Source organism: Rhagoletis pomonella, unplaced genomic scaffold, assembly GCF_013731165.1.
Source record: "Rhagoletis pomonella isolate Grant_MI unplaced genomic scaffold, Rhpom_1.0 Rhpom_scaffold_00004, whole genome shotgun sequence".
Lineage (NCBI taxonomy): Eukaryota > Metazoa > Arthropoda > Insecta > Diptera > Tephritidae > Rhagoletis > Rhagoletis pomonella.
In genome coordinates, this window is record NW_023458558.1 from 32,560,370 (window position 1) to 32,573,374 (window position 13,005).

Here is a 13,005-nt window from a genome sequence, read left to right on the forward strand (position 1 = left end):
GAGTTGAAGAACATGAGTTACCACTGTTAGAAGGATTTGTACCCCCCGAATTGTTTGACGATTGCGGTTGACCTTGTTGTTGTTGTAAAATTTGCTGTTGTTGCGGTTGCTGTACTGTAGCATTTACAACAGGTACTTGAATATTCGTACCAGGTATAGTAAATAGTGTTTGTTCAGACGCTCCAACACCTGGCGGTAACTGCATTGCTTGTCCCAAACCGTGGATAAATTGTGTTGCAGGCTGCAAATGCATTGCAGTTGGTGTTGGACCTGCAGTCGGTGCACGCACAATTTGTCCATTGGGTGTAATAAATGCTTGCTGTCCATTGAAGTGTATCGTTTGTGCGGGAGCCGCCAATTGAGCAGCATTTAAGTTGGGTATAAAGATGGCCTCCTGTCCATCAATGGTCACCGTCTGCATTGGCTGCACAATTTGAAACATATTTTGAGTGGGTATGGCTTGTGCCTGCTGTGGTGCTGATGCCGTAGCCTGAACAAATTGCTGCGGCAGGTGTTGTAAGTTGATAATTTGTTGCAATGGAACATTACTGCTATTACTCGTTGCAATTCCCTGCGCTGTGGGTGTAGCATTTACAAAAGTTGCCTTTACCTGTGCGCTGGGGGCAGTGGACGCTTGTTGTTGTAGCGTTTGTGTGGGGGCGGCTGTAGCAGACTGACCTGTGTTAGTATTAGCGTTGGCATTCACGGTGGTACCGCCAAGAGCACTGTTCTTATATTGTATCATTTGGGGAATTAAATTTTAAATGACCGATGCTAAATTTCTTATTCGTTCACAACTGGCTTTGTATGCGCATCACCTATTTTGTATCACAAGCTTCTTGTTTGACCACTTTTCGGGTATGAACTATGGCAAGCTCATTTTTTACCCTACATACTTTCAAGTGAAGTGCAATAAGGTGTATTATTACAAGTTAGAAGCTAACGCACATACAAATATTTGCATCAGTTTTTTCTCTATCAAAAACGAAAATTTTCTCCCAATTGTTTATTTTACTAGACGTATTCAGCGGCCATTATGGAAAAATCACTTCTTAGTGCTTCCCTGAAGTGAAATGTCAGTTTATTGCCAAACTGAAATGTCAGTTACTTACCAGTGCTGCCAAAACGATCGGGGTACAGTACATTCCGTTCCGAATATCCTTGACACCTCGTCCGGATTTCCCAAATCTTCCGATTCGTATCGCTGGATTGTTAAATAAATGCTAATGATGGCCAAATTGTAGTACAATTAACTTTATTGTACAACAAACAATTTACAACGCTCGCTAATACAGTAAAAACACTTTACAATACTTGTTAATGCAATGACAACGCTTAACTAAACTTGTTAACACAATTAAACTTATAGTTTGCTTATTCGCAACTCACTTCTCTGCTCACTTTATTTGTAGCTTGCTGACTTGTAACTCACTCACTCCGGTGTCTGGTGGCGCCTTTATATACCTGCGCTCGCACTCATGGCAACTTTAGAACGTTCTGAAGTTCATCGCTCATTCTCTATCTCTAGCTGTTCTCAGTGTTCATTCAACTTGCCGTTTCTGTTTGTGGAACATTCTACGTCGTTCCTCAAACATTTTGCCTATTTCTCGTTGTTCGCTTCGCGTTGCCGCAGTATTCGCCACACTGCCCTCCACCTAAGTCTGATCGTCCCGATCAGACACACTTGCTGCTCCAAACGTTGCTAGTCTTTCATCATGGTTCTCGGTCTCCCAGCTGTCTGGATTCGATGTACTGCCTCCTTCAGCCGTTTGTCAATCTATACGGACATTTCAAGTTACGATGTTGTTCGGAGGTGAAGCCTTTCTTCGGCTGCGGCATGGGCAACAACACCAAATCGCCTTCCTGTAGCTCCTCTCGGCTCGATGCGTTACTGGACATAGCTTCCAGCTTATCTCCGGTGGTGCACCATCTCACATGGTCGTGCTTCTGCCGGCCACTGGTGGTGACCAGACCATGTCTCCTCTCGTGGGCACCCTTTTTGCCAGATGTATGCCGAATCCTCGGTCCTTGACACCCAGGCTGCTGCATTCGTGTTGCACTGCCTTTAGCATATCTTGCTAAATCTGGTTCCTCACGCTGAAACCTGCCTCTCGCTCTTTCGCCGGCGTCAACCTCATTGACCGGACATGTATAACCTCATGCTGGGCTTCCGGCTTAACTGCTCGCCTTTGCCGACCACCTTTTTCGGGACACTTCAAAGCGCGCCTACTGCTTCCGCAGCCGCTTCCATTTCCGGCCACCGGCGTATCACCATTGCAACGTGGTTTAGCGGCTTTCCTCCTGCCGGAAACACTGTCTGGCTTGCCATGACCACTTGTTGCGACCTCTTCTTCACTGAGCTGGCGGAACCGTCACGCTTTTCCTGTATCGGTGAACCACTTCCTTCTCCTGACGAAACCATTTCGTTTCCATCACTGTCAACCTCTGCCCAACTAACCACTTCCGTTTCTGGTGGAATCTTCGACACTTCCTCTAAGACCAATCGTCTGCTGAAGCACTGGTTGAGGTAACCAACCCTAAGTGGCACTCTCCTGTCGCCATAGGTTAGGATCATTCCCTGGAGGTCAATCTTCATGCCTCGCCCAAGTGGGAAATCAACGCCGATGATGACTTCAGCCACAATGTCTGCCACAATAAACTTCGTGTACGAGGCCAACCCGTCGATTATTACCTCGCATAGTGCTTCTCCTAACACTTGGGTTCGCTCACCAGTTGCAGTCTGCAGCTTTGCTCCAGGTTGTGGCTTCACATAAAAAGTAGTTACATCAGGTCGAATAATGGAATGTGACGCTCCAGTATCCACTGTCAGCACTCGCTCCTGCCTATTCACACATCCACCAATAGTGAGGTTGCTCGCATTCCGGCCAATTTGTGAGATGGAGATTATGGGCCCTTCAACTTCTGGAGCCAGCACGCGGCCCTTCCTGCTGGCTCGTTTTAGTTTACCAACTGACTGGAGTTAGATTCGTCTCCTTCAGCCCTGCGTTTGCGTCCTGTTGAATTGTTGAGCCCATTGGAACTTGCACTGCAATCGGAGGCGAAGTGGCCTGGCTTTCCACATTTAAAACATATGCCAGATCCATGCTTTTTCTCGCCCAGCAGTTGGATTAGCTTCTTCAGCAATTCATTGGTCTCGTCTTTTACTTAGGAGTTCTGCTGTTTCACGTGTCTGAGCATACGAGACGGTTTCAGCAAATGTTGCCTTTGGATTCGCGTACGTCTCTCGCTTGGTATACACGTCCCGCATTCCGTTGATGAACCTCTGGATTTTTACTCTTTCGAGGTGCTCACCCGATGCATCTCCAATTGCCAAATGAGCCAATTGCCAAATGAGCCAACCCATTGGCTTTTTGGCAACGATTCTCCAGCTCCGTCTGGTAAATCTGTCTCCTGTGCTCGCTACCATAACGTCTCTCCACGGCACTCGTCAACGCAACGTAACTGTTCCATATCCTTATCTCCTCTACTGTGGCGCTTAGTTGTGGACGAACTCCTACAGATACTTACTAACGAGGGCGTCCGTTGCCAAGGGTACGCGGACGACATAGTGATTATCGCTAGAGGAAGTTCGCAAGCACTCTCTGTGACATCCAAAGAGGACTTAACCTTGCAAAAAGGTGGTGCGCAGATGTAGGTTTAAATACCAACCCTTCTAAGACAGCTATAGTCCCCTTCACTAAGAAACGAATTCTCCAGGGGATGAGGAACTTGACCTTGGACGGGGTCGTAATCAGTGTCGCCGCAGAGGTTAAGTATCTGGGGCTTACCCTGGACTCCAAGATTCTGTGGAGGGCCCATGTTGATGCGGTCACCTCTAAGGCCACGAGAGCGATTATGGTGTGCAAACGTCTAGCGGGTAAATCCTGGGGGTGCACTCCGAGGATCCTCAGATGGATGTACACCATGATAGTGAAACCAATAGTGACTTATGGTGCGGTGGAGGGCTTCGGCAAATGCTCAGCTCAGCTCCCCCTGGCTTTGTTCCCCAGGGACGATATTAACGGAGAGGTGGTCTTCAAGAGAAATTTCAAGACCCACACTTATAACAAGGCGACCTGGTGTACCTCTATTATGGAGAGTCACATACAGGCGAGCACAATACAGTGGTACACTGACGGCTCTAAAACGACCGCGGGGATTGGAGCAGGCGTGTACGGCCCTAGGCTGAAGCTTTCGGTGCCCCTGGGAACTTTCCCTAGGTCTACGCCATCAGTATGTGCGCTGAGATCAACATTCGTAGAAACTATAGGAACGAAAGGATACTTATACAAAGTGATAGCCAGGCGGCACTTAGGGCCCACTCATCATTCGGGATCAAGTACTCCTTGGTTTGGGAGTGTGTCGAGAGGCTCAATGCTCTGGCGGAGGTCAACGATATCCAGGGGTGCCAGGGCACATGGGGATTGCAGGAAATGAGGAAGCTGATCATCTGGCCAGACGGCCGCTTCCTCGACCCCGATAGGACCTGAGCCCTTTCTGGCAGTAGGACCCAACACCATAAAGGAAATGCTCAGAAGGGACCACAGCAAACTGAGGGAGCTCCACTGGCTTGGCACCATGGGCCAACGTCAGCCGAAAAGCTTATTTGGAGGTTACAATCTGTCAAGATACAGGCTTCTCATGGATCTGTCAAAAGAGAAACTAAGAATTATTACAGGTTTTATGACGGGCCACTGTAGGCTCAGAGGGCACCTGCATAAACTAGGTATCTGGTCCAGCGACTCGTGTCGCTTTTGCGATGCAGCCAAGGAGACTCCTCTACAGCTCCTTATGGAGTTAGGCCGTTGCACGCAGGAGGTAGAGGAGCATAGGGCACGTCTGGCCAAGAGCACATACACTCACTGTCCCCGGGGTCTATTATGAAATTTATAGACACTCTGGGGCTGGTTGATGTGTTGTGATGAGCTAGGGGCACAATAGACCTACTGGTCGCAGTGCCATACCCAACCAACTATCTACTATCTAAGGAGTTATTTGTTTAATTAATAAACTGTGTCAGTATAACACTTTGTGATGACTTTTCTTACGTTTTAAATTTTACACTTTTAAATGTAAACAAAAATTATATCAGCTGTTCGTCTAACTTGCAAGTTTCTGCAAATTTTCTGTTCGCGTACTATTTTGGATATTTTTCTCTTGTGAGAGAACAGATGACATTTCGCCGGAATTAGGCAGTTGGATGTTTTGTACTGGAGATTTTAAAAGAAACGCACTTATAAAAATTCGTGGAAAAATAATTTGACAGCTGTTGTCCATATCTCGTCGTTTTCATTGTGCTCGAGCGATTAGGCAAAAACAATCGATTAATTTAATCAAATGATTAATCGCTGCCATCGCTACTTGTATGTAATTATTTTGCAGCTGTGTTGTGTTTGTTCGGCGTGGTAAATAGTAAATGTTAGGGGAAATGTTATTCAATTTTTATGTAGATTAAGAACTGCTATATTTATAAATAAGTGGGACTGTTGTCTAGGATAGTTTTGAGCAAAGGTAGTTAAGCGATATGTTTCGCTTACGCCGACGGTATACATTGATTTTATGTGGTATTTGTACTGGGGTGTTGTTGCTGCTTTATCTACTAATATTATTTTCGGCACCCGCGCAAGATGGAAAGGTAATTTAGAAGCATATTAGTGCTAATTACTTTTTAATGACCGGTTAATTTATTTTTGTAATTGTTACCAATGTAGTCAAATTATTTGGCGATCGTGTCGAAATTGCAATCTTTAGAGGATGGGCTACACCGGCATGGACAAGAGATGAGACATTTAAAGATTCGTTTGGATCGTCAATGGGAACAAAGTAAGGACCAAGGGCGAGAAATAAATCAGCAACCACACAATGGGGAGCATGATATTTTAGAAAAGCCCGTGCTAGCCGAGCTGGAACAATGTAGTTTTGATTTTCAGCAGGTGCCACAGCCAGATGTGCAGGTGCATGGAATGCATACATATACATATAACAATCTATATGTACTAAGGTGACTACTTTATTATTAGATGCTGGAAATGTACAATGAGTGGACATTTGCGGACGTTGATGGCGGAGTTTGGAAGCAAGGATGGAACGTTAAATATGATCCACTTAGATTTAACGAACATAACAAATTGAAAGTGTTTGTAGTGCCTCACTCCCACAACGATCCAGGTAATAACAAAATTTTGTATGAACTATAGCTATGAACTACTTACATACATTATTGGCCAATACAATAGCACCCCCATTTCAAAGTAATATTGTTTCCCACTCATGTTTATTTATTTATTTTAGGAATTAATTATCTAATTTGAGAATATATTTTTTGGATTTTAGGAATTCAATTAAAATACAGTTCATTCTCTTAACAAAACCCATATAAACCCAAGTTTAAAACTTTGTTGAAACTACAAAAAAGTGCAACAAATTTTCACTTAAATTTCAAACTTTTTTCTCAGAAGTGTTAGATATTTTTTTACACAGTTTTATAGCCCATTCATTTTAGTCTAACAGTGTGCAAGTTCAAGTGGCTAAAAATCACTGTTGATTTTTTAGAATATTTTTTCGACGAATGTGTTGCGGGTTTCTTGCATATAAAAATATATTGTGTTTATTCATTATATCGAAGCAATTGCGACAAAAAAAAAACCTAAAAAGCCAACGGTTATTTTTAGCCACTTGAAACTTGCATATTGTTAGACTAAAATTGAATGGGCTATAAAACTGCCTACTCAAAAAAATTCTAACACTTCTGAGAAACAAGTTTGAAATTTAGGTGAAAATTTGTTGATTTCTTTTAGTAGTCTTTTACAAAGGTTAAATCTTGGGTTTATATGGGTTTTGTTAGAGAATGAATTGCACTTTAATCGAAAATTTTAAAAATTAATAGTTAAACATACATAAATGGCAAGCATCACTTTGAAATGGGGCTGCTATAGATATGACCAATACTGTATATTTATTTTCAAAGGTTGGGTTAAAACATTTGATGATTACTACGAGCACGACACCAAACATATATTGTCAAACGCCTTGCGTCATTTGCGCGAAAACCCAGACATGACATTTATCTGGGCTGAAATATCTTACTTTTCACGTTTCTATGAAGATCTCGGGGAGCATAATAAGCAAGAAATGAAAAAGTATGCTTTTATTTAATGTAAGACAATTAAATTTATCGTGTTTTCCCTAGGCTTGTGCAAAATCGACAACTCGAATTTGTAACCGGTGGTTGGGTTATGCCCGATGAAGCAAATTCACACTGGCTGAGTGTTTTATTGCAACTAACCGAAGGCCAAACGTGGTTAAAAAAACATTTTAACATTACGCCAACATCTTCATGGTCCATAGATCCTTTTGGACACAGCCCTACTTTACCCTACATTCTGAAAAAGTCAGGATTTCAGAATCTTCTTATACAGCGCACACATTACGCAGTGAAAAAGGAGTTGGCGCTGAAACGGCAGTTAGAGTTCTACTGGCGACAAATTTGGGGTATTCTTTCATCAATTTAGAGATTTATATTTAACATTTAATTATTTTTCTCATATTTTACAGATACTTCAGGCAGTACAAGTCTCTTTACACACATGATGCCATTCTATTCCTATGATATACCTCATACATGTGGACCGGATCCAAAAATTTGTTGTCAATTCGACTTTAAACGCATGCATGAGTTTGGACTTTCGTGCCCATGGCGCGTGCCACCACAACCGATCACGGAGCAAAATGTTGCACAGCGGTAATGCTTTATTATAATATTTTACTTTAAATTGCGCTGCATAATTTTCTAAAATTTTAGTGCGGAAATGCTTGTAGATCAGTGGAAGAAAAAGGCCGAATTATACCGTACCAATGCGCTTCTGATTCCCTTAGGCGATGACTTTCGTTTCAGTCAAAGCACTGAATGGGATGTGCAGCGAGTCAACTACGAAGCACTTTTCGATCACATTAACTCGGAGCATCGTCATTTTGTTGAGGCTAAATTCGGTACTTTACAGCAATATTTCGATGCTGTGCATCAAGAACAGCGTGATAAAATGCGTGAATTCCCCATGCTTAGTGGGGACTTTTTCACTTATGCGGACCGCTCTGACAACTACTGGTCAGGCTACTACACATCTCGTCCATACTATAAGCGCTTGGATCGTGTACTATTGCATTATGTGCGTGCTGCAGAAATGCTTTACTCATGGCGATTATGGGACTCCTCTGCGAAATTCGATGAAATGCTTCAAAATGCACGACGCCAACTATCACTGTTTCAACATCACGACGGTATAACAGGAACAGCTAAGACCCACGTGGTAAAGGATTATGCACGCCGTTTGATAGATGCTGTGACGACATGTCAATTCGTAATGCAGCAGGCGGTTTATAGACTGCTAACCAAACCATCGGTTGGTGATAAAATGAATAATTATCTTCAATGCCATTAATTTAATGGTTAATTGGTTTTATCATTTCTTAGATCTATATACCCGACTATAAGTTTCATTACTTTTATCTGGATGACTCTCGTTGGCCTGGTCCTACTGATAGCCGTAGCACGATTATTTTGGGCGAGGAACTGCCCTTAAAACACATTGTTGTACACAATTCTTTGGCGCAATGGCGTGAAGAGATGGTTGACTTCTATATTTCGAGTCCATATATGAGTGTGACGGACTTCCATGGAAATCCCGTGCAAGCACAAATTACGCCCGTTTGGACATGGCATAGACACATACCTTCGAATAGTATCACACCACAAGCATCTACTACGAAGTATCGATTGTTGTTCAAGGCTAATGTCCCACCCTTAGGTTTAGCCACATATATGATACAAGTGCAAACAAGTCAAACTAAGTATGCCAATAAAACCTAAATACAATGTAAAATTATACAATATTCTATCTTCTTATACTTGCAGACATACATCGTATGCGACGAATCTCATTTTAACCACGAACCCCACATCCATTAGCTTAGGGAATTATCCACATGAAGTGAAATTTGGAGAGCATCGTCCTATTTCCTTGCATGTAGCTGGAGGTCCAACTGTAGCATTTAGCGGTGACGGCCTTCTAAAATCCATACAAATTGACGTTCATGCACAGCACATACCGATAAAATTAAAATTTTACAAGTATAGTGGTGATACCTCCGGCGCTTACCTATTCATGCCACATGGACCAGCTACGCCTTTGGTCGATATGGGCCCTCCTACAGTTCTTGTAAGTGAAGGTCCATTGGAAGCGAGTGTGACCGTTGGGTTGCCTTTCGTGGTACATCAGACACTTCTGCGAGGTGGCGCACCTGAAATACAAAATCTAGTGGATATTGGCCGCATGGACAATACTGAAATAGCGATGCGATTTTTGACTCGTATAAAGAGTGGTGACCTTTTTTATACCGATCTCAACGGATTACAGGTTTACTGCAAGATACTTTAATCGCGAGAACATGTAATGTCGTATTTTACTTAATTTTAGATGATTAAACGCCGACGTTTGGCTAAACTGCCACTTCAAGCAAATTACTATCCCATACCATCATCAGCTTACATCGAAGACGATACATTGCGCTTGACATTGGTGACAGGACAACCCTTAGGCGGTTCGTCGTTGAATTCCGGCGAACTAGAAATAATGCAGGATCGCCGTCTAACGCACGACGATGAGCGCGGCCTGGGTCAAGGTGTGCTAGATAATCAGCCTGTTATGCACATATTTAGAGTCGTTTTAGAGCGGATAGATACCTGCCTTATGCTTTCGGAAACCCATCCGTCAGGCGCCTTAACTCCAACCGCGCACTTGGCTTCGCAAACATTACTTCATTTCCTTGATAAATTTATTTTTATTGAAAATAATTGGTTGGGCGTGCAACCTTCTTTCGGGGAAAAACGAGGGGGTGTAGGTGAAGATATATCCATTGCGGTTTTAAGAAATTTACCACCATCGGTAACGAAAATACCAGTAGCACATGATCGTAAGCCAAAGGATTCATTAACAAATACTGGCGTTGTGGTACATCGTACACTACTATTGCAGTGTCGCGCCGACGATCAACAAACAAGCTTTGTAAGTGACAGTTGCCCTTTATATTTTCAGACTTGTATAATCAAAGCGTTTGTTTGAATTTCAGGTTAACTTGAGCAAACTGCTTATGGTTGCTGCAGTCACCAGTGTTTACAATACAAGTCTAACATTCCTCCAACCTCCACAAAAGTTAGATACTGTTGAAGCGATTACTCTTTGCCCGCTGGACACGCAGGCATTTATAATACAACATCACAATTAATTTAGCAACCCGAATAATTTAGAATTACCAGTGCTAGTTTTTAAAAACACCGAATCTCAAATCATTGGAACAAGTTTAAATGCATTATTTTATGCGCCCCTTACTCATTTTTTTTAAATGTAAATGCTAATGGCAGTTTTCTCTTATCATAAAAGTCGTATTGCTTAAGTAATTTTAACTATTCAATATTTTTGTATATGTTTGTGATAAAAATTACGATTGACTTAAATGTAATTTTATGATTTTATCCTTAAATTATGATATTCAAACAAGAAAATACATGTAGATTTTTATTTATTATTCAAGTCCTTTGTTGGCTTACTATTTGACTAGTAATTACTGTAGTAGTAATGAATTTTCAATAAAAAATAAAGAGGTATTTAATTTTAGTCTCAGTTGTATGACTTATTGTGATTAAAACTTGAAGCAGCTCATGACTTCCCTTGTTTTCAACAAGCATCCTCTGGCTAAGGTGAGAAGGCCAACTTTCCGCACGGGGTTGTGTGCTGCGCTTGGGGTTGGCTACGTAAAAACCAAATCTAATAAGACGAAACAAGAGAAGCGGAAATACGTGAGTAAGAAGGTCTTATAATGCATACCAAAAGGTTTTAGCGATCAGGAACCTGTTAAAACAACCACGTTGACCCAGTGACCGACGTCCAAAAAGAATGTATTATGGAAGGAACATTTTTCCACTCTATTATGGTGACAACACTGAACGTAGTGGAGAAGAGGAAACCGAGCCGCCAGTGATAGCGACGGAGCAAAATGCCACCGTTTGACTATGATGTGGTACGAATAGTAATCACAACAACACAGCTTCTGGATTTTACGGTCTGCCAGCTGAGCTATTCAAGTACGACGGCCAGAAGTTGACAAGGTGAAGGCATCGACTCTTATGTTGTCAAGATGAACGCATGCCCGCCTACTGGAATTTAAGCGTGCTCTGCCCAATCCAAAAGAAAGACAATCTCGCCATACGTGCCAACTATCAAGCAGTTTTCTAAGCATAATTTACAATTAGGGAGTTCACAAGGTGTTGTATACTGTCGTACTGTTGTATGTCACAAACTTTAAACGGCTAAAACTATATTTAAGGAATTCGCAAGCTAACATAAAAGTTTTATTATGAAATTTCACACAATTAAAAAATAAATGGTGGTGATTTCAAGTCCTCTAAACATTTACAAGTACGACACCTTGTGAACCACCCAAATATATTGGAGTCAGCTGGCACGTGAGAAACTGATTCACACGAACTGATTGGGCCTTATCGGTGTGACTTTAGACCTGCCCATTTCCACCATAGACCAGGTATTCACAATATGCCAATTAATGGAAGAAGACTCGTGAGAATAGGATCGACACATACCATCTAATCATGCGAAGAGGTGCCGTGAGTCATGAGGCCGCTGGGAACTTACTGGGTACATCTGCGCTTACTCTGTTCAGGTACGAGTTTAATCTACTGCAGTAGCATGAGCGAATTTGGGCCATTGTAGTGCGAGTCTGCCGAAGGTAACTCCAGGGGTTTTCGGGTTATTCACCTCCTTCGTCCAGGTAGTTGTTGTTGTTGTAACAGCATACAAATTCCCAAAGAGTTTTTGGAGTTTTTTTTAAGGGAGAGGGTTACGCTCCTTACAGTGAAAAGCGAGAAAGTTCGGAGAGGTGACCGATTTATTTTCGAGCACATGTCATCAATTCCATCCCCGGATACCATTATCGAGCAGTCGTCAGCATAGGAGACAATTAAGACTCCCTCTGGAGCTTGAGAGAGCTTTGATATACAATAATAAGACAGCTTCGGGGAAAGGACACCACCCTGGGGAACCGCTTTTTAATATTCGTCGGCTTGCTGGTTTTATTTCTAAAAATGACTGAAGAATGTCCGACACTCAGATAATTCGCTGACCACCGTTTCAGTCTTTATGGGAGAGGAAGCCTCAATGTCTTCTAGTAGCGTGGAGTGACTGACGGTGTCAAAAGCCTCTGACAGATCCAACGAAACTAGGACTGTTCTCCCACAGGTGCGGTTTCGGTTTAGGCCCCAGCTATATAAGTTTTTATGGCGTTAAGTGCCGTTGTTGTGCTGTGCACTTTACGGAACCTATGCTGATGCCTCCCAGGGGTGAAATGATTCGTGTAGTGCGAGGGTAGCAAGGCCTCAAGTGTCTCCCTTGTTGGCCAGTTTCACCGGTTTAAGCAGTAGTGTCACTCTTCCCATTTTCCAGATATACAGAATGATGAGAGTGACGATAGACAGGTTGAGGACCTTGGTAAGGTAATATACTCCCGCGCGACCCAATTTTTTTTAGCATCAGTATGGATATTCCGTCGGGTCCTGTGGATTTGGAGGCTTTCGCCTTCCCGATGGCTATCCGTACCTCCCCGCTGGTGAAAGCAAGAGTTTGTGCAGCCTTTTGGTCACTCGACGTTTGGCTTTGTCCGCGGGAGCATGCAGCGTAAACTATCGGCTAAAGTGGCTCGTGCATCGCTCCGGATCCGACGAAGCGTGGTCACGGAAAGAGATTTCGTCGGGTTGGACAATGACCTCACGGTTGACCAAAGCTTGCTCACACCGCAGGTTTTCAGACGCTCTTCCCACTTCTTTGACAACACTAAGAGCAGTTGCCTATACGCCGCGATGTCTGAATTTGGTATCTCCGCGAAACTGATACGGCTGTGTAAAATGACGTTGAGCAATACCACCAGCTCCGTCAGAAA

At 42.9% G+C, this 13,005-nt stretch overlaps 2 protein-coding genes across 2 annotated transcripts in view; one reads left to right on the forward strand and one right to left on the reverse strand.

Annotated features, from left to right (window-relative positions):
* The window catches only part of LOC118737478 (transcription factor Sp4), a 4,210-nt gene extending 3,142 nt beyond the window's left edge, over positions 1-1,068 (reverse strand). Inside the window, exon 1 of the mRNA XM_036468002.1 lies at positions 1-1,068. This exon is cut by the window's left edge and continues 665 nt beyond it. Within this exon, the coding sequence (XP_036323895.1) occupies positions 1-745 (745 nt within the window). The 5' untranslated portion in view covers positions 746-1,068.
* Positions 1,069-5,341: 4,273 nt separating this feature from the next.
* LOC118737479 (alpha-mannosidase 2) lies at positions 5,342-10,391 on the forward strand. Its single transcript, XM_036468003.1, has 11 exons — positions 5,342-5,635; positions 5,712-5,954; positions 6,021-6,168; positions 6,968-7,139; positions 7,190-7,491; positions 7,555-7,741; positions 7,802-8,399; positions 8,471-8,847; positions 8,912-9,413; positions 9,474-10,061; positions 10,126-10,391. Exons 1-11 carry the CDS (start codon positions 5,525-5,527, stop codon positions 10,279-10,281), a joined length of 3,384 nt encoding a protein of 1,127 aa, XP_036323896.1. The 5' UTR covers positions 5,342-5,524; the 3' UTR covers positions 10,282-10,391.
* The last annotated feature ends 2,614 nt before the right edge of the window (positions 10,392-13,005 follow it).

Bases quoted from the DNA above. Each gene is read 5' to 3' on its own strand.
- LOC118737479 (XM_036468003.1), top strand. From the start codon at position 5,525: ATGTTTCGCTTACGCCGACGGTATACATTGATTTTATGTGGTATTTGT. The intron at 5,636-5,711 runs GTAATTTAGAAG...TTACCAATGTAG, and splicing joins CACCCGCGCAAGATGGAAAG to TCAAATTATTTGGCGATCGT. The intron at 7,492-7,554 runs GTATTCTTTCAT...CATATTTTACAG, and splicing joins CTACTGGCGACAAATTTGGG to ATACTTCAGGCAGTACAAGT.